Source organism: Trachymyrmex cornetzi, unplaced genomic scaffold (genome assembly GCF_001594075.2).
Source record: "Trachymyrmex cornetzi isolate Tcor2-1 unplaced genomic scaffold, Tcor1.1 scaffold23, whole genome shotgun sequence".
In the NCBI taxonomy this organism is placed as follows: Eukaryota; Metazoa; Arthropoda; class Insecta; order Hymenoptera; family Formicidae; genus Trachymyrmex; species Trachymyrmex cornetzi.
In genome coordinates this window covers 1,803,820-1,822,474 of record NW_017296956.1, presented here as the reverse complement: position 1 = coordinate 1,822,474, position 18,655 = coordinate 1,803,820, and the positions used below count along the sequence as shown (strand labels likewise).

Sequence of the window (18,655 nt, the reverse complement as noted above, 5' to 3'; positions counted from 1 at the left end):
AACGATACCGAGTTTGTAGAACTAAGATTGAAAGTCTAGAAAAGAAATATTTCCACCGAATAGAAAATACGTGTATACAGGTGCTTTGTGAAGACTGGAACTGTCAACAGAGCCGAAATTCCGTGTAGCAATAGTTGCGCGGTCTTGCGATAGATGGTGCTGGTATATGTTAGACAAGAACAGATGCATGCGTTTGAGTAAGACAGAATGATATGTATTATATAATATAATGTAAAATCTAAATCAAAGATGTCACCACTATTATCGAATTTGGAATTAAAAAAGTTTGTACTATCGACCTTGATCGAGTTGGGTAATCGGTTTAGAATCTTTTTAATATCTTGTGAACTCTATTGCGAAAATTGCAAAATGGTAGAAGACTTTTCGACTCAATTTAGTCTACTCTTCCACTTTACGGCAGTTTTATCGTTAATTATCAGACACCCTGCACATCCACATACCCTCTACCAGAAGAATGTCATTACACGATACCATATAGAGAAGTATATAGATAACTAAAGTAAATAGATACCATATAGGGTGGTCTACTTAAATAGAACATCTTGAATATCTCGCTTATTTTTAATATGATACGAAAAAATATTTCGAATGAAAGTGAAAGGAACGGTTTCGTGGAAGACGTATTTTGGTCATGTTTTTTTTTCTAGGTGGAGGTGCCGAAAAGATATATGGTTACTTTCACTTTTTTAAATGGAATTACATGATTTCTTTTACATAATGTGATTCCCCTAATTGTTATCATATAAAAGTATTAGGATATTGATATAAAAAAAAAAACAATTGATTATGAGATATTTTATTACTTTATTCTAGTACATATTGACATGAAATATTAAATATCTCGTAAACTATTAATTTTTTGACAATTGTACCTTAATACTTTTATTAACAGAATAATGAGATGAATCAATTGGCGTAAAGAAAACACATAGTTGCTTATTTAAGAAATTGTCCATTTTGCATACATATTTTTTTAAAGCAACTATATGTTTTCTTTTGTGTATTATAACAAAAAGAAGTGAACTGCTATATCTTACTTTCATATAACAAATATAACTTCTTTTATACATTCTCATGCATAAAAATTTACATTTACCATTCTATCTTCAATTATGAATTAACAGCAATAAAAATATCCTCATTTAAATTAGATAAAAAAATTCTGTAGAATAAAATATGATTATTTGTGCAGAGAGCGCCTGGTGAAACACGCCTACAAGATGTACCTGAGTCAACAGACTTACTATAGGGTATCAGCTTTAGACACCAGACTTGGCGGGGCCGAGCAAAGACTAACAGATGACTTGTCAGAGCTAGCCAGTTCTGTAGCACATCTATATTCTAGTTTAACAAAACCGTTATTAGACTGTGCTTTAGTCGGTATAGCGCTCATTTCATTTTCACACAAAATGGGTGCAAAAACGATACCAGGTGAGATCTTTATATTTCTATAGTGATTTCTACTAAACTCCGATCAGTTAAAACTTAATTGGTTTTAATTAATAATTAATGTTGCTTAAACTAATTAAGGCTAAGAATTTCAAATAAAATTTGAGAAAGAGAGAGAGAGAGAAAAGAAAATAGTTGCGATATCACATGAGTGTTAAATTATGTATACTCAGATATAGCCCCATAGATGAAAAACTCCACTCTATCCTATCAATACATATTATATTACTATATCATGAAAATAATAGTCATCGAGACTCTTAGACTTTTTGTTTAATTAATTCTTCTCGGAACGTATCCCATATACTTCAGCATACATTTAACCATTCTATATTCGTGGATTCCGTATTTGCGGCAGTTGTCGGATACGTAATTTCCGCGAATAAGAAGTGTCGACTATATATGTGTATAAAGAAGAATTAAGTCAATTATTATATGTATATAAACCTTTATTATTATTATTATATTTTGTTATCTAGGACCACTATTAGCGGCAGCGGTTATTGCTTTAACCGGACAAATCCTGCGTTTTGCTTCACCGAAGTTTGGCCAGTTAGTTGCCGAAGAAGCAACACGACGCGGGAAATTAAGAGAAGCACATGCTCGTATTAGTGTGCATGCAGAAGAAATCGCATTCTATGCGGGTCATGATACGGAACATCGTTATTTGAATTCCGCTTACAAGTCTTTAGTGACGCATTTGCATCGCATTCTCGCTGTAAAATTATGGTATGTGATGCTGGAACAATTCCTCATGAAGTACGTGTGGTCTGGTACGGGACTTCTCGTTATCGCAATGCCGTTGCTTTATAATACAACAGCTACATCATTGGGAAGTAGGATGATTAATGCAGATAGCGATCGTACGTACAATGAGCAAGCATTGATATTTTTAAACATAACATCTCATACAAAGAAAATAGTAATAATGACGTCATTATAGTTTACTGATTCATAGAACATTTTTTAAATTTTATATTATTATTATGTCTATATAGAACTATATACTCTCTATATATATTTTATACGAAGTACTATTTTTTATTAAACTATATTATTTTTTTATCAAAGCGGATCTTGGTACGCGATATTTTTGCGTGAATTTTTACAATTTCCAGTTTATGCACGTCGATTATATTTGTCAGTCTTGAAACACAGTCTCAAATTGAAGCGAAAGTGAATAACACAAATAAGTAAAAAAGCGAGCCGGTCAAAGCGAATTTAGGAGCCTCCTATATATTATTTTTGCGTAAATTTTTACAATTCTCAGTTCATGCAAATTGCGTTTCAGTATAGAAACGTGTTTGAAGACAGGTAAATAATCGGATAATATTTATTTATTGTTATTTATATTTTTATGTATACTGTACGAAAAAAGAAGAAAAAGAAAGTTAATGATAGCATATAATAATTATATAATATAAATGTTAATAATAACTACAAATAAATATAATATTTTATCCTTGCGTCTACTAATTAGATGGTGTGAGTGAGCGAACAAGGTATCTAACCACTTCAAAAAATCTTTTGAGCTCTGGAGCAGATGCTGTTGAACGACTTATGTCGTCTTATAAAGTACGTAACTTAATTGTCATTAATTTCTCTAATTCTATTATATTTTAAGATTAAAAATTCTCTATTTTATTTTAAGATTAAAAAAATGAATCCCAACGAAAACCATACTTAAAAATTTCAAAGATACGCTTAAGATACTTATAACTTTTGTTCAAATAGGAATTAGTCGCATTGGCGGGATATGCGGCGCGCGTCAGTGAAATGTTAGACGTATTTAAGGATGCCGCACTTTGCAAATATAGGAGGAACATCCTTACTAGTTCATCAAGGTCTTTTCTGAATGGTAACACTGAATTCGCGGAAAAAGTAATCGAATTTAATAACGGTACCCCTATAATAAAAGGTAAATTAAATGATTTCAATCTATAGTTAATAACGCAATAAAATTTGATTAATTAAATAATGCTTCAATAAAACTTGATTTTATTATTATTATTTTTGATATATATTTTGTAATATTTTGGAATTACTAATTTTAAAAAATGATACTTTAACATTGTTACTAATTGATAAATTATATATATATATAATAAATAATTTTAAATATTATGAAATATACAGGACGTTCGGCAAAAATCGTAATAATACTTAAGAGTTGATTCCTGAAATCATTTTGAAACGAAAATTCTAACCCTGGTAGAAATAAAAATCGCGTAAATCTAACAAGGGGAAAATAACAGAAGCGTAAACGAAACTTTTAGCAAGTGAATTGAACCAATGAAATATAAAAGAGGTGTTTACGTTTCTGCTTATATTAGACTTTTCTGAGAAAATCGTTATACGTGACTTTATTGTTTATCAGGAATTGTTCGCGAAAGCACGGATGGCAGTATAAGCCTAATCAACGTTCCAATAGTCACACCTAATTGTGAAATAATTGTACCTAACTTAACAGTCCACGTAAGTAATTCGTTATCACGAACTTTACATAGTTACAAAATCATTATAGCTATTCCAATGTTCAACCTCACGAAAGATATGCGTATTATAATCAGGAATCTTATTATGCATTTACTTTATTTATTCATTATATTACTATTCTATATATAAATATATATGTACGTTTGCATTTAATTGCATAAAATTATATATTTTTATTATTTTATTTCTATCATATTTTTAATCGTATCATTATATTCATTTTATTTTATTACTTTTTATTAGATCCAAATAGAATATAATAAATATACATCTTTATATGTTATACGTATATATTATACCTATATATTTATTTATAATTTGCAGATAAAACCAGGCGACCATCTACTAATCACCGGACCTAATGGCTGCGGTAAAAGCTCTCTTTTCCGTATCATTTCTGGTCTTTGGCCTGTTTATGATGGAACCCTCGTCAGACCAGCTGAAAAAAGTTCTTCTAAGCATATCAGGCCTGCCTTATTTTATATCCCACAAAAGCCGTACATGACAGTGGGTTGTCTTCGAGATCAAATTATCTATCCAGCGCATTCTAGGTTCATATATATTATATAATTACATTAAAAATAAAAACCGAAATAGATTTAAATTATAATGTTACATTTAATCAAACTAATATAATTCAAATTATATAATTATCAAATTAGCAGGACTCGATCATATTTAAAATAAAGTTACTTAAAATATATATTTTAAATTTAAAAAATGAAATAGTTATTTAGTATTTATTATTTTAAATAACTTCTTTTGACCTATTTTTTATTTTATATTTTAAATAGGTCGTATTAATTATTTTACCAAGCCCTGCAAATTATAATTAATTAAATTTGCATAATACATATATAAAAATATATATCACATATATAGTTATATATTTTAAATATAATTATACATTTTATATATACTGCAATTTGAGTCTTCATTGAAATATGAATATAAAAGATATGCATTTTCTTTATGTTGCAGATCGGAGAATTGCTCGGATGAAGAGTTGTTACAATTGCTGGATGATGTGGATCTGCGAAGTATTGTAGAACGAGAGCCGGAAGGTTTCGATGCTCTCGGCGACTGGGACTCTACTCTATCGGGTGGCGAAAAACAACGGCTTGCAATGACTCGACTATTTTACCACGCTCCACAATACGCTCTATTAGATGAATGCACAAGTGCTGTCAGTCTCGAAGCTGAAGGAATAATGTACGAAACCGCGAAGAAGAAAGGAATCACTCTGTTAACCATCACTCACCGAGTGGCATCACTCGCAAAATATCACAAATTATTGTTGAAATTCGATGGAGACGGCGGTTGGACTTTTGGTCCACTGAATATGGACGGAATATCGATATTACCGAATCGGGAAGCCAATGAGGAAGAAGTAGAACGAGAGAAAGCAAAGACTAGCCACTACCATATGTTGCATGTATGTAAAATATTCTATTCTGCATGAATGACTCTTTAAGAATGTATTTGTCGGAACTTTTTAATTCTATATTTACAAAAATCCGTAGCACAATTATATCACAGGTTATTCAATTTTGAATATCTTTAAAGAATTCAATTTATAAATTCAATTTAATTTTATGATATAATATAATTCCTAATGTGATATAATGTAATATAAAATATAATATCAAATAATTTCTATTTCTTTAATTTTTAATTAATTTATATGATGCAAAATTGTTTATTAAAAATAGTATGTTAGCTGCATATCTCAAGGGAGCAACAAAAGCACTATATCTGTATCTCAATATATACTTTCTGGATCTTTTCAAATAATTTCACATTCGCTAATATAATTATTAGAAGATATTAAGTGTATCATTATTCAAAATGGTTATTATTCAATACGAATTTCAAATAATAAAATTAATGGGTTTTGTTTCAAAGTATTTCTAACAGCAGCCAACTCTATCCAGGCAGAATACAAAATCATAATAAGATGATATGAAGTAGAAATTTTCATAAAATGACTTCTATTTAATCTTAATCTTATCGTGATTAACCCCTTAGCTGTCAGGCGAAAATCAGCTTTTCGTGCCATTTTTGTCTTGGAAAAAAATTTTCATTGATTTATCCTATAATTTTAGTGTTATGGTTTTGGAGGTCGCTGAATCCGAATCTGAAATCGGATTTTCAAAATTCAAAATGACGGATCCAATATGGCGGACGCAAATTCGAAAAATGGTTTAATTTCTACAAAAATTTGTATCTCTAGATGTTCGTGAACGCGAATTTAGAATTTGAGTCCTGACTCTAGGTGTCTGAAATTCGGATACATTATGACGAATAAAAATTCAGCAAACCATTCATGGTTTACAAATTGGAGATACAAATTTTTGTAGAAATTAAACCATTTTTCGAACTTGCGTCCGCCATATTGGATCCGCCATTTTGAATTTTGAAAATCCGATTTCAAATTTGGATTCAGCGACCTCAAAAACCATGATTTAACAAATTACAGTCGAATCGATGAAGTATAAACATGTTTTTTTCAAATGCGCACATATGCGTCATGAGACGAAAATGGCACGACTTTTTTCTGCGCATATGTGCGTCACTGACACTCAAGGGGTTAAGTGGTATCATGATAATTAATCGTGATCTTATCATTTTGATCTTATCATGATTTTGTTCTGTCTGGGTAAACAGCCATCATGTATCAGGAGACACGGTAGTGTCTCACGCTAAGACCAGTTAAGTATTTTCGATAATATATTGATCTTAAAAATAGATTGCTCGAAGTGACTATCATTTGAAAAACTAATGTAAATAAACCACTCTATCGAATTAAAATAGAAGTAGATAGATATAAATAAGAATCCAAATAACATTTTTTTCATTAAATTACTTAAGGATAAATAACAATATTAATAATCCTAGGACAGATTATAACTTTTTTTGTATTTGCATAGCTGAATGAAGATCAATCTATCAGAAATTTTTTTTATAATTGCGAAGCTGAAAAGAGAAAATACAAACATATTGAGGCTATTTGCATTTTATAAATATGAAAAATTAAAATTAATTAATTATTAATATGGAGTAAGTCATACTGAATACTATTGATTTTTATTGATCAAATTAATTTTAATGCAATACTAAAAATAATGACTTACTTCAAATGATTCACAAACCAAATTTTTTTTATCCAAACTCCCATTTCTTACCGTGAAATAAGTAGAAATGAAGCTCAGGATTTTTTGCAATTAGGAACATAATACTTTCAAGAATGGTTTATTTCTTATACAAAATATTAATTAAATAATATTACTATATAGTTCAAAACAGCCAAATTCTTGAGTATATAATTGTGTAGATAGTGCTATCTGAGGTATGCAACTATCGTATAAATCGCTAACAAGAGAGACACTAGATAATTCAGAAATTCAGAAAATTCTTAAACAATACGTGCAAGTAGAATAAGTTCATCTGTAACACAAAACATTTTTTGTGGAATTACGGTTTTAAAAGATGATTTTGAAAATATCAATTTTTTTTTCTTTTGAAACGAATATCATTAAAATTGTAAGAGATTAAAAAATGTTTTGAATGAAAGTTTTCAAGAGTATATTATTATTATAATAAAAATTTTTGAAAATAGGGGTGAGAGTAGAGGTATGGAATAAATGATAAAAAGGAACTTTTTATTATAATTATAAAGTACTCTTAAAACCATTCAAATTTTATTTAGAATTTTTTTTCTATCTCTTACAGTTTCGACGATATTTGCTTCGAAAAAAGGCAATAAATTTTCTTCAAAGTATTTCACTCTTTAAAAGAAACAGTAATTTCGCACAAACAAAAAATAGTTTTATATTACGGATGAATTATTCTACTTGCACGCAATGTTTCAGAATTTTTTGAATTTCCGGATTGCCTAATGCCCTTCGTAAGTTCTAATACATACATCTAATACAGAGTTCTAAATGTTTCCTCATATAACTTATGATATTTTTAACACAGGCTATAATTTCATATAAACATCAAAATACATTAAATCAAAATACAAACGAATACATTTGTATTTTGATTTGATAATATGATTTCATGTATGTAGTCATTATTTACACATATACGCATACACGTGTATACGCATACACGTGTATACGTATACCCACACAAATACATTGTTGTTTTTTTGTATATACAGAATTATATATATTTTTATCATTTTTAATATTCGCTTGTTATTTTCTTTTCAGGAGTTGCGTGATATACATCCCGAAAATACTTATGTGGGAATCAGTTGAAAAGCAGAGTCTATAGAATTTTATATCACAAATTAAATAAAAAATATAGGTATAATATATAATGAAAAGATATGAATATAGAATACGAAAAAGATACAAAATATTTCTATTTTATATCATTTTCATATAATATTTTTTCACTGTCTCTTTTATAAATCGTATTCTATTATCCATATCATATTACAGAATATTGTCAGAAATGAAAAATGATAGATAAATTGTTATGGTGTATGGAAATATATGAATGTATATATATTTTTAGAATTGCGGATTGTATAAAGGTATTTTTCCTACTATAGAATGATCAAGGCTCAAACATTTTTGAATGTTCTATAAAATATATCTTATGAAAAAATTGTAAAAGAAATTCTTATTGAATTACAATTGCTTTTATTAGCTTATTTTTTTATCCACAATCACATTTTAGATGATAAAATATAATTAATGTGAAACTTAATATAAAATATAAAATATTGTAAATCTACTATAAAATAAGACTCGGGATAAAAGTTCCATATATAATTATATATATAAATATATTCACACGATGAGACTCGATGTTCGACACATTAACAACTTAAAAACGTTTCGATGATTATTGTGTCAAGAAGTGCAATGACATCGCTGTTACATTACTACGCTGACTGTTACCTAGCTGATTGATTCCATTTTAACACTTTACGTGTGAGCATTGATAAGATATATTATTATTCCGGATTAAAAACAATTCAAATTGAGTGTAACGTGATATTATAAATTTAACAGTATATACACAATAAATTACATAATAAAGAGGTATCCAAGATTAAGTTCATTCTAATCTGTTACAACTTATTCATTTTAAGGCAACGGATGTATGGAATGTTATACGTGCATTTATCCGTATATTTTTATTAAATTGATGCATATATGCATCTAGATATACATATAGTATATTAATGAAATTACTACACATCCGTTACCCCAATAAAAACATTAATTCATCACTCACCAACTCGATGCGCAACAGCGGAGTTATATCTGCAACGTTGCTACGATGATTCTGTAACAAAAAGAATATAAAATCCAAATTAAAACAGAGCAAAAAATCAATCAATAAAAATAATGAAATAAATATTTACTAAATGCAAAGTTCCCTTGCAAATAATCATATAATTTTAAAAATATATAATTTTTATAAGCTTCGAATTTTTGTATTCATCATTCAATTAAATATTCATAAAAATAATTATACACCCAGGAAAAAATATTATATAATGGACATATTATATAGACAATTATATGTTAATTTTATATGTAAATATATACAATTTTATTTAATTATATATAAATACATATAATTATATATGAAACATTTTTTCCCGGGCATTTTCTAAAAAAGATCTCAAAACTACGCGTATTTATAAAATTTCAAAATAATTTTAAAATAATTCTTTTGTTCTACTTATCATTTTTAAGTCAATCATTTGTAAAATAAAACGACTCAAGAATAAACAGAAAAAAAAGATATTAATTTTACATAAGCCAAAAGTTAATATTTACCGCAAGGTTGCTCCGCCGATGTCCGATGCCTCTCCTCCTCCTCTCAGAATTGGGTTGGGACATCCTCTCGCACAGGACACTCGCGTAAAACACTCGCGAATAATACATTATAATCGCGCGCGGACTAATTATTTAGAAAAGTCTTTCGCGTCAAACTAGAATTCCATCGAATGCTATGAAAATTTTATAAAAAGTTTATTAGTCCGATAACTTCAACGGCACTCCCGAAGCAAACGCGCGACGCGACGAACTGGCTGCGGTTCGTTCAATTTCAATTGAATCGGCGACGAGGGTACGTTAGCTTCCCCGTTGTTGGATTTTTACACGAAGAGAACGATTTTACTCAATATCTAAAAATTGATCTAGATATATATCATTCAGATATAGATCCGACAATTTTTAGATACTTGAGAAAAACCGTTCTTTTCGTGTATATCCTCGGGGTACTGAGCCCTCCCACCACGTCAAGGTCGTACCCGTGAGAGGGAAGATATTATCTGAAAAATGTAATATACTACATTATTTATATTACTGTGCAATTATCGGTTAACTTATGGAAGTGAATATCAAAAACATAATTTGCCACTATTGCGAAATAAATTCAGAGCAGATAAAAGGGCTGAATCTCTTATTACGATGTCTGTAAGGTATACGATTAGAGTCAATGGAATGAGCTAGAGATTAATAAAAAAGAGAAACATTTTTTTTATTACCGATAAATAGTTTCAAAGTTACGCTAAATTTTTTATCATATTACGAAAAATGCACGAAAACGAAAAATTAATTAAATTATTAATTACACAAAAACTATATTAATTGTAAAAGTAGAAATCGCATAAATTGCGTTATTTGCGTGAGAGTACTAACGTTGCTTTTTTATGACTCGTGTGATACTGTTCGAAATATAATCGAGAGTTATTACTCAAGCGAGAAAAATTTTGCGTTAAACAAAACTAACTCGTCCGTAAATATCGCGAAATAACAAATTCTGATTTCCATTGCGTTTTTTATTCCAAATGATTGAACGTACGAAATATCTGTTCCGTGATATATAATTGTCACCTCGATCCTTTTATGAATAATTAATCGTGCAAGTTAGTAATCGTATACTGTGAGTATTCATAAAGTACAACGGCTGTGGTCAAAGTCTCACTACAAATGCTTTGAAGCGTTTGATGGACCAATTAGAAGAAAGAATTTTACAAACTGACCAGTTAAAAACCGCTTCAAAGCGTTTGTAGCATCGCGTTGATCGTACCCAATGTTTCGTATTATATTTAGCATTCTTCGCGATAACGTTTCCAAATTCCAAACAAAATGTGAAGAAGAGCGGCACGCAGCACGGCTACCTGTCTGTACGAGCCTCGGTAAGAAAATGACTGTGCGGTAACTACGCGTAAACATAAATCTGTTTTCTGTGGCTGAACTAGTGTACACTTTTGGAACTTGAAGTGAGATGGGTATATATTTGATATTTGTTGAAAATGAGGAAGAGTGCTAGTGTAGTCTAGTGGAGGAACAAAAAACAGGTCATATGACACGCCGTCCTTCCGCGCCAAAACAATCCTCAACGCAATCGTCTAACTGTCGAAATATTAATGCATATTACAAAATAAGTAAAATAATCTATTCGTTACATTTTAAATATTATCCGATGAACATAGGCTTTACATACTGCACCGCGGTTTTTGCTTTACTTCTTACATTCGTTACGCACACAATTCATTTATACGTATATTAGATATTTCAAATTGTATTTGGAATTTAAAGCACGACGTTCTGTACTATCTAGTATTTGTCGCAAGTACATTTTAAAGAAATATAAACAAGAGCGGCACAACTACCTGCTTGCACGAACCTCCGGCTCCGTGGAATGACTACGCAGTGACTGTGCGTAATCATGACGCGCCGCCAGCTCCCCGCTGTTTGCAAAACAAATCCCAACCCCCCCAAGGCCGCGCGCAAACCGTCTAACTGTCGAAATATTAACGCGTATTACGAAATAAGAGAGAGAGAGTAAACTAATGTATTCTTAAATTCTTTACGTTTTTAACGTTCTCCGATGAACAGGCTTTGTTCAGCTCTCCTGAAATTAAACTTTTTTGTAAAATTCTATACATGTACAAATTATGAATGCGTTAATATTGTAATTAATTTTATTGTAAATAAATATACATGTAATAGTATTAATTAGCACCAATGGGATACTATTAAAGACAAGTTACCGATCTAAACGTGATAATTCTTAATTTGGAAACTGCCGTATCCCAGGTAACATCTATTGAATCATGTACGTTTTACAAACATTTCTTAGCCATATCTAATGTTCTACAAGCGCTTAGGAAACGTATATAAAACCAACATGTGCTACTGAGGATATTTCGACGCCTATTTCGTGAATTTAATGCGACACCTGGAGCGATTCGTATCACTGGGCGCATTCAGTGGGTGCATCCAGAAGCACGACCGCTCACTGAGCGCTCGGTGAGCTCTTGCATCTGATTGGCATATTCCATTAGATCGAAAAATATAGACCAAACAGATACAAGAGCTCAATGAGCGCTCAATGAGCGGTCGTGCTTCTGGATGCACCTAGTACTACGACCGCTCACTGAGCGCTCAGTGAGCTCTTGTATCTGTTTGGTCTATATTTTTGGATCTAACGGAATGTGTCAATCAGATCCAAGAGCTCTCTGAGCGGTTGTAGTACTGAACGCACCCAATACCGTCTTGTATCAACGTCGCCGAGCGAATGCCGAAGTGATGACGTAGTCAAGTCAACCACCTTGCCGTGCGGCACGCATGACGCTCCCCCACTCCTCGCTCTGTTCGCCGTTTGGATAACCCAACTGTCGCGTATGAAAAATATTCATGGTTTATTTAATTATGCGTATTTTATATGATTTTGACAAACGGATACCGTCGTACATTTCGCGCTTTGCTTTGTGGTATCTCTAGCACTTAAGGACTTCAATCCTATATTATTTGCGTGGTTCTTGTAAATGTAATTAGTAATTGAGGAAATGGGCGGAATAAAAGTATAATTCTACTTAAGCCCTTTTTCCGGCAATTAGCTTTTTCATGTAATATTGATCGTAATAGAAAAGATTTATAACATGTAACTTCTTAAAGACATTACAAAAATTCATTTAATATTGTATCCATTTATGTATAATAAAAAAAGTAGCAAGTTATATTAATTTTTATTAATATCAAGATTTTGTAATTAGGCCTTTATTCCACCCATCCCCGCAATTGTTCACTTGCGTGTGTGGAGTATTTTTTATATTCTAACATTATTATGTCTCAATTTTTATTATTTTAAATGATTCATACTTAAATAAAGGTTGATAATATTCTATACATCCTTTACATAAAGATACATGCAAATTTTCTTAATAATCTTGATGTCATCCAAACTTGATTATCAATAGAGATGATAACTGCAGAGAAAAAATTATAACTTTTTGGTAATATATAAGATATTATAGCATTAAAAGTATGCGTACTTATTTATACAACATTTGTATAATAAAAAAATGTTGAATTTAATAATAAATTATCGAAATATTTATGTTAATATATAGAGTAGTAAATTTTTATTAATTGCCGGTAATGTCATCGTTCTTTAATTATCCCAGGGTTCCCAGGGCCCCATTGATAGTCACGAAAATTTGTCCAGAGCCGATGGTCTTTAATAATATCTCATCGGTGATATTATAGGTACATGATATAAAATTTATATTAACTATGTTCAGATAAATGCTATCATATTTGCTTTTGTATTAATTTATTAAAAATAATTGTTATAAAATAATTATTATAAATGTACGCGTATCGCCTATAATACAGACATTCGAATAATCCCGGGAATTGCTGCAAAATGGCGGACCAATCAAAATTGGCTGTTTAGTGGCGCAACTCTGATTAGAGGGTCTCTAGTGGTATTTATGCTCCTGGCTTAATCTAAATCTGCCATTACTGTCCTGCTGAACAGCTGAACATGGTGTATCGTTGTTGCTAGTTTGGCAAGTGGCAGTCACATTCGATATAAAATGTTATCAAGATTGGCTCTCCGCAACGGTAAATCAATTGCAACGATTTCTATTGTGTTTTTACATACATTACAATAAGTACACTCGATGAATAGGTGATGTCGGTTAATTAATTACAAAGTTGAATTTTTTAATTATGTAATAACATTTAGATTCGTTCACAATTTCTTTCATTATTTTCCTAATATCTATCATAAATTTTACTTATATTATATATATCACATAGTTGTATAATATTTAAGCTTTATTCTTTATAAATAGATTTCTAATCTGTTTTATGGATAATTGTTATACAAGCGTACTTTCTTGAATATATCTATTCTTTGACATTTTTTATTTTCCATACAATTGTCTTTTTAACTTTTATTTTTCGTATATGTGCACGAAAAATTGAATTTATATTTTATTATGTATTAAAGAAGCATAATTATTTAAAATCTATGTATCTTTTAATTTTTTATGGTAATAATTCAGGATTGGGAAGAGAGTAACGCGAGTTACTTATAATGCTGTACCATTATCATTCCTTTTTTTCAGTAATGATTGTTGCTTTTTTCTGTCTGTAATGATAACAAATACACCCATTACTCTAATCTCTTATTATCTTTGTATCTATTCAATAGATCGCATGATTTTTAATTGTGTGGCCAGAAATATTTTATTTAAATAGAAATTTTAATGTTGAAAAATGTTTTGTATTTTATATCTTATAATTAGTATTCCAATAGTCATTGCCAATGTTGAAAATCTGTAGTATGTATACCTATATGTAATCAAAATCAGTGATCTGTATGTGAAATGGTAGAGTATCTCACACATGTGAATTTGGCATATGTGGAATTTTCACACATATTTAAACATGTCAAGCTACTAATTTTTAACAAATAATTTATTGGATTTTTTATTAGCGATATTTCAATGAACAATGTAGAGTGCTTTGATTAATTCTTGATGGAATCTCCGTTTTTTTGGTTGTCATAATTAATTTTTTAAGGAAGAGACTGAAATGATAGATTTAGAAGAGTTTACGAATAAAATAAAAATAATATTCGACGAGCTACACATATTCGTAAATAAATAATTGAAGAAAAACAAAAAACATATGTATACTTTATTTGACCACTTTATCACAAGAAAAATTTACTTCGCCGGTCTTATATGTAATGTGAATTATAAATTTTCAATATTGGCAGTGAATATTATAATCTTAATACAATATTAAATTTTAAAAACAGTGTGTTCAATAACAATTTTTAATAAAATCTGTGAGATTGTGAATTACAATCTAAATTCTTAAAAATAAGTATATATTAAAAAATAAAAATATTAATGTATAAAGAATTTTAGAACATTTATTAAATAAATTTAATATCAAGAAAAGCTTGTTATATAGAGACTAGCTTAAAGTTTTAAGTTTTCATATTGATTATTAAATAATATAATTTTTTAATAATGTAATTGTTATACAAAATAAAAAATATGTTATAGTAAGAATAACGGTTCTGATCCCTGCAAAAAAAAGGAATCTTTACTCGTTACTTTCTAACAATAAGTAATAATAAGTAATATGTTACTTTTTAAAATTAGTAACGAGTAACGAATTATTTTTTACAAAAAGTATCGGTAACTGATTTTTATGAACTAACATTCCTAACCCTGGGTAATATTGTATGTTATCTATCATAGCTCAGTTACTGTCTACGGCTGTGCGTGGAGCACAAAGTGCTTCGTCAGTAGCAGTAGAGCCAACTCGTCCTAAACGTTTGATTTATCCATCTCCAGTTAGACATGGGTTTATACCCGAGGAGTGGTTTCAAGCTTTTTATCCAAAAACTGGTGCATCAGGTAATTGCTAATGAATAAAAATAATGAGATATCTGATTTAGACTAATCTAGATTTTTATATGGTACGTAAAATTTTTATAATTAGGAAACGAATGATTTTTTATATGATTTTTTAAATATATTCGTAATGATAAAACTAAAGATTTTATTTAAGTAAAGATAAACGGTTTATGATTTATACATATAAAATTTTCGTTTATGCATATTATTATGAATTTATTAATTCCTGTCTAAAAGAAATCTTTTATTTTCTAAATTCTTTTTTAAGAATTATTGATCTATGTATTATGGTATTTTGTATAATATCTTGAAAATAATTTAAGCTTACAAAAGCTAAATATTAAGCTTGTAATTCTTCAAATTAAGTTTTCAAAAAGAAATCTTAAACAAAAACATCTATTTTACACTTTTAACTTTTTTCTAAAAATTAACTTTTTTGTTATATCGCATTATTCTATAATATATGAAGTGACAATATCAGCTGTGGTTCACGTGATGCTACAAATGGTTTGAAGCATCCTTTAATTGGTAAATTAATAAAATTCTTTCTTCTAATTAGTCAATAAAATGCTTCGAAACATTTCTAGCATCAAGTAGCATCTATCTTCTTATTATCATTATTATTTTATTTTTAGGACCATACGTATTTGCTATAAGCCTGAGCACTTATCTAGTTTCCAAAGAAATTTATGTACTGGAACATGAATTTTATACTGGAATATCTTTGATGATAATGTGTATAGGGAGTGTAAAATTTCTTGGCCCAAAACTTGCTCAGGCATTGGATAAAGGAATCGATAAATATGATGAGGAACTTAATGAGGGTAGAAATCAAGAAATAAAGCATTATGAAGACCTAATTTCACATGAAAAAAAAGAACAGTCGAATTTAGATGGACAGAAAATGATAATGGACATTAAAAAAGAGAACGTTAAAATGCAGCTGGAAGCAACTTACAGGGAACGCATGGTGCAGGTCTACCAAGAGGTATAACTTTTATATAGTAAAATATAAAACAATAAAATAATTAAAAAGATATTTATCAAAGAATAATATAAATTTACTTGTGATTAATTATATAATAAGTATTCCAATGTTACACACTAAAGAATATAGCTATTAACTTTAATATATCTGTTTTGTATCATATCTGAAAATTAAAATATGGATTAATAAACTCAGTGAAATTGAAAAATTCAGATTAGTAGTTTTTAAGCAGCTTTCTTGCATATACTTATTTTATTACTAAAATAAAATTTTTATTTAAAATCCTGTATTTATTATTATATATGAAACTATTAAACAAACATATTTTAAATATTCGTTATATTATAGCATTGTTTTTGTATTAAATTTCTTCATAAAGAAAAAAATTAACAATTTAGAAATTTTTATTTACTTACTGTTTACAGGTGAAGAATCGTCTTGACTATCAAGTACAAATACAAAACCTCGAACGTCGAATTGCACAAAAGCATATGGTGCAATGGATTGTGAATGGAGTATTAAAGTCTATCACTCCTGAACAAGAAAAAGCGACTCTTCACCAATGTATCAAAGATCTTGAAGTTCTTGCTGCAAAAGTGTAAAAAGTTATGATTAAATTAGATATGCGTGTGAAATAGAAATAAGATGGTATGATAAAGGACGATTGTGCCATCAAATATAGTACATTTCATGCAGCCTACTAAACAATTGTTTTCGAAAATTTAGAATAGTCAAAAAATTATGAATGAATAAACACCATGTTGCAGTGGTAAATGTAAATCAGTTATTATACTAGCAGCATTATAGAAAACTAAATTTTATCAGAAATATCAATTATAGATAGTGAATTTATCGTCTTATGATAAATATTCACATAGGATCAATCCCTTCAAAAGTCAATAACATTAACATATATTGTCAAAGATATGTTTCAAAGTAATAATCAAGAAGTTTTAATTGTCGCTCGTTATTTATTTTAAAGTTATTAACAAAAAATTTATTGAATGCATCATCATTTTTCGATACATATGCATGCATTTTATGTATTAAATTAAATTTTCACCTTAAATGAAAATGAGTTTATTGTATACTAAAAATAATGAAAATCTGAAAAGATTAGACATACCCCTATGTAGTATGTATCATGTATCAAAAGCAAAGCTATGTCGCTGCCAGTAGTAAACGTTCGTTCATATTTTTTTTTAAATCGATACACTTCAATATTTAATTCTTCGGTATTTTTCAATTACATAATAATTATTAATATGATTTTTTTTTTCAATTACACATAGAAGTTATTGATGCGATAGGCGAGGGGAATGGCGGAGTCCCTGTGCCCGTATTTTGCCATGCATACTGATATTGCTGATAAGATGTAAGACTTAAGGTTTGTTCTTTTTAGCTGAAGTTCTTGCACAGTATCCTTGTTCAATATTCAATGAACAACATAAAAATGATATTCGGGTTCACAGAGTTGAATTTCGGAATGCAACTCTGAAGGAGGCTTTGCCCTCTTCCTTTCCGGAGCTCGATGACTGTGTTTATATGTGCTCGAACGAAAAGAAGAGGATTCCCCTGAGCCCCGAGCACGTCGAAATAAAGCTCTAGAGTCTAGGTATATCAAAGTAGTGCAATTCTTTTAGCCGAAATACCGACATCTTTCCTATTGGCTGTTTCGACCGCCATCTTTGACTTGGTGGCTGTAGTCCAATAAGCACTCAATAGCCTGGTTTACACCGTGTGCTTAGTCCGCGGCCTATACGATAGGCGTCTTTGTTTAATCTATCGGTTAAACAAGGATTCCTATCGTATAGGTCGCGGACTAATCGCATGGTGTAATTGTAGCCATTATTATTAATAATTTTTTTAAATATGATATTGTTATTAGATAAAAAATGGAGGACCTTTGTGCTACTTTGATATATCTAGAGCTTTAGGTCAAGATTGTGATTTTACCATCGGCATCTAGAATGGACCGCTGATGGCAATGG

The 18,655-nt window shown here is 29.6% G+C and overlaps 2 protein-coding genes across 2 annotated transcripts in view; both read left to right on the top strand.

The window, feature by feature from the left end:
• Nucleotides 1-8,263, top strand: part of ABCD (ATP binding cassette subfamily D) — an 11,860-nt gene extending 3,597 nt beyond the window's left edge. Inside the window, exons 2-9 of the mRNA XM_018506723.1 lie at nucleotides 1,214-1,452; nucleotides 1,950-2,333; nucleotides 2,951-3,045; nucleotides 3,205-3,388; nucleotides 3,848-3,945; nucleotides 4,291-4,517; nucleotides 4,948-5,401; nucleotides 8,187-8,263. Of these exons, the coding sequence (XP_018362225.1) occupies nucleotides 1,214-1,452; nucleotides 1,950-2,333; nucleotides 2,951-3,045; nucleotides 3,205-3,388; nucleotides 3,848-3,945; nucleotides 4,291-4,517; nucleotides 4,948-5,401; nucleotides 8,187-8,234 (1,729 nt within the window). The 3' untranslated portion in view covers nucleotides 8,235-8,263. The remainder of the gene's footprint in view (nucleotides 1-1,213; nucleotides 1,453-1,949; nucleotides 2,334-2,950; nucleotides 3,046-3,204; nucleotides 3,389-3,847; nucleotides 3,946-4,290; nucleotides 4,518-4,947; nucleotides 5,402-8,186) is intronic.
• A 5,481-nt stretch (nucleotides 8,264-13,744) lies between these two features.
• On the top strand, nucleotides 13,745-17,438 carry ATPsynB (ATP synthase subunit b, mitochondrial). The gene is made up of 4 exons (XM_018506753.1): nucleotides 13,745-13,859; nucleotides 15,518-15,676; nucleotides 16,312-16,664; nucleotides 17,090-17,438. The coding sequence occupies exons 1-4, from the start codon at nucleotides 13,832-13,834 to the stop codon at nucleotides 17,264-17,266; spliced, it is 717 nt and encodes a 238-aa protein (XP_018362255.1). The 5' UTR covers nucleotides 13,745-13,831; the 3' UTR covers nucleotides 17,267-17,438.
• Nucleotides 17,439-18,655: the final 1,217 nt, after the last annotated feature.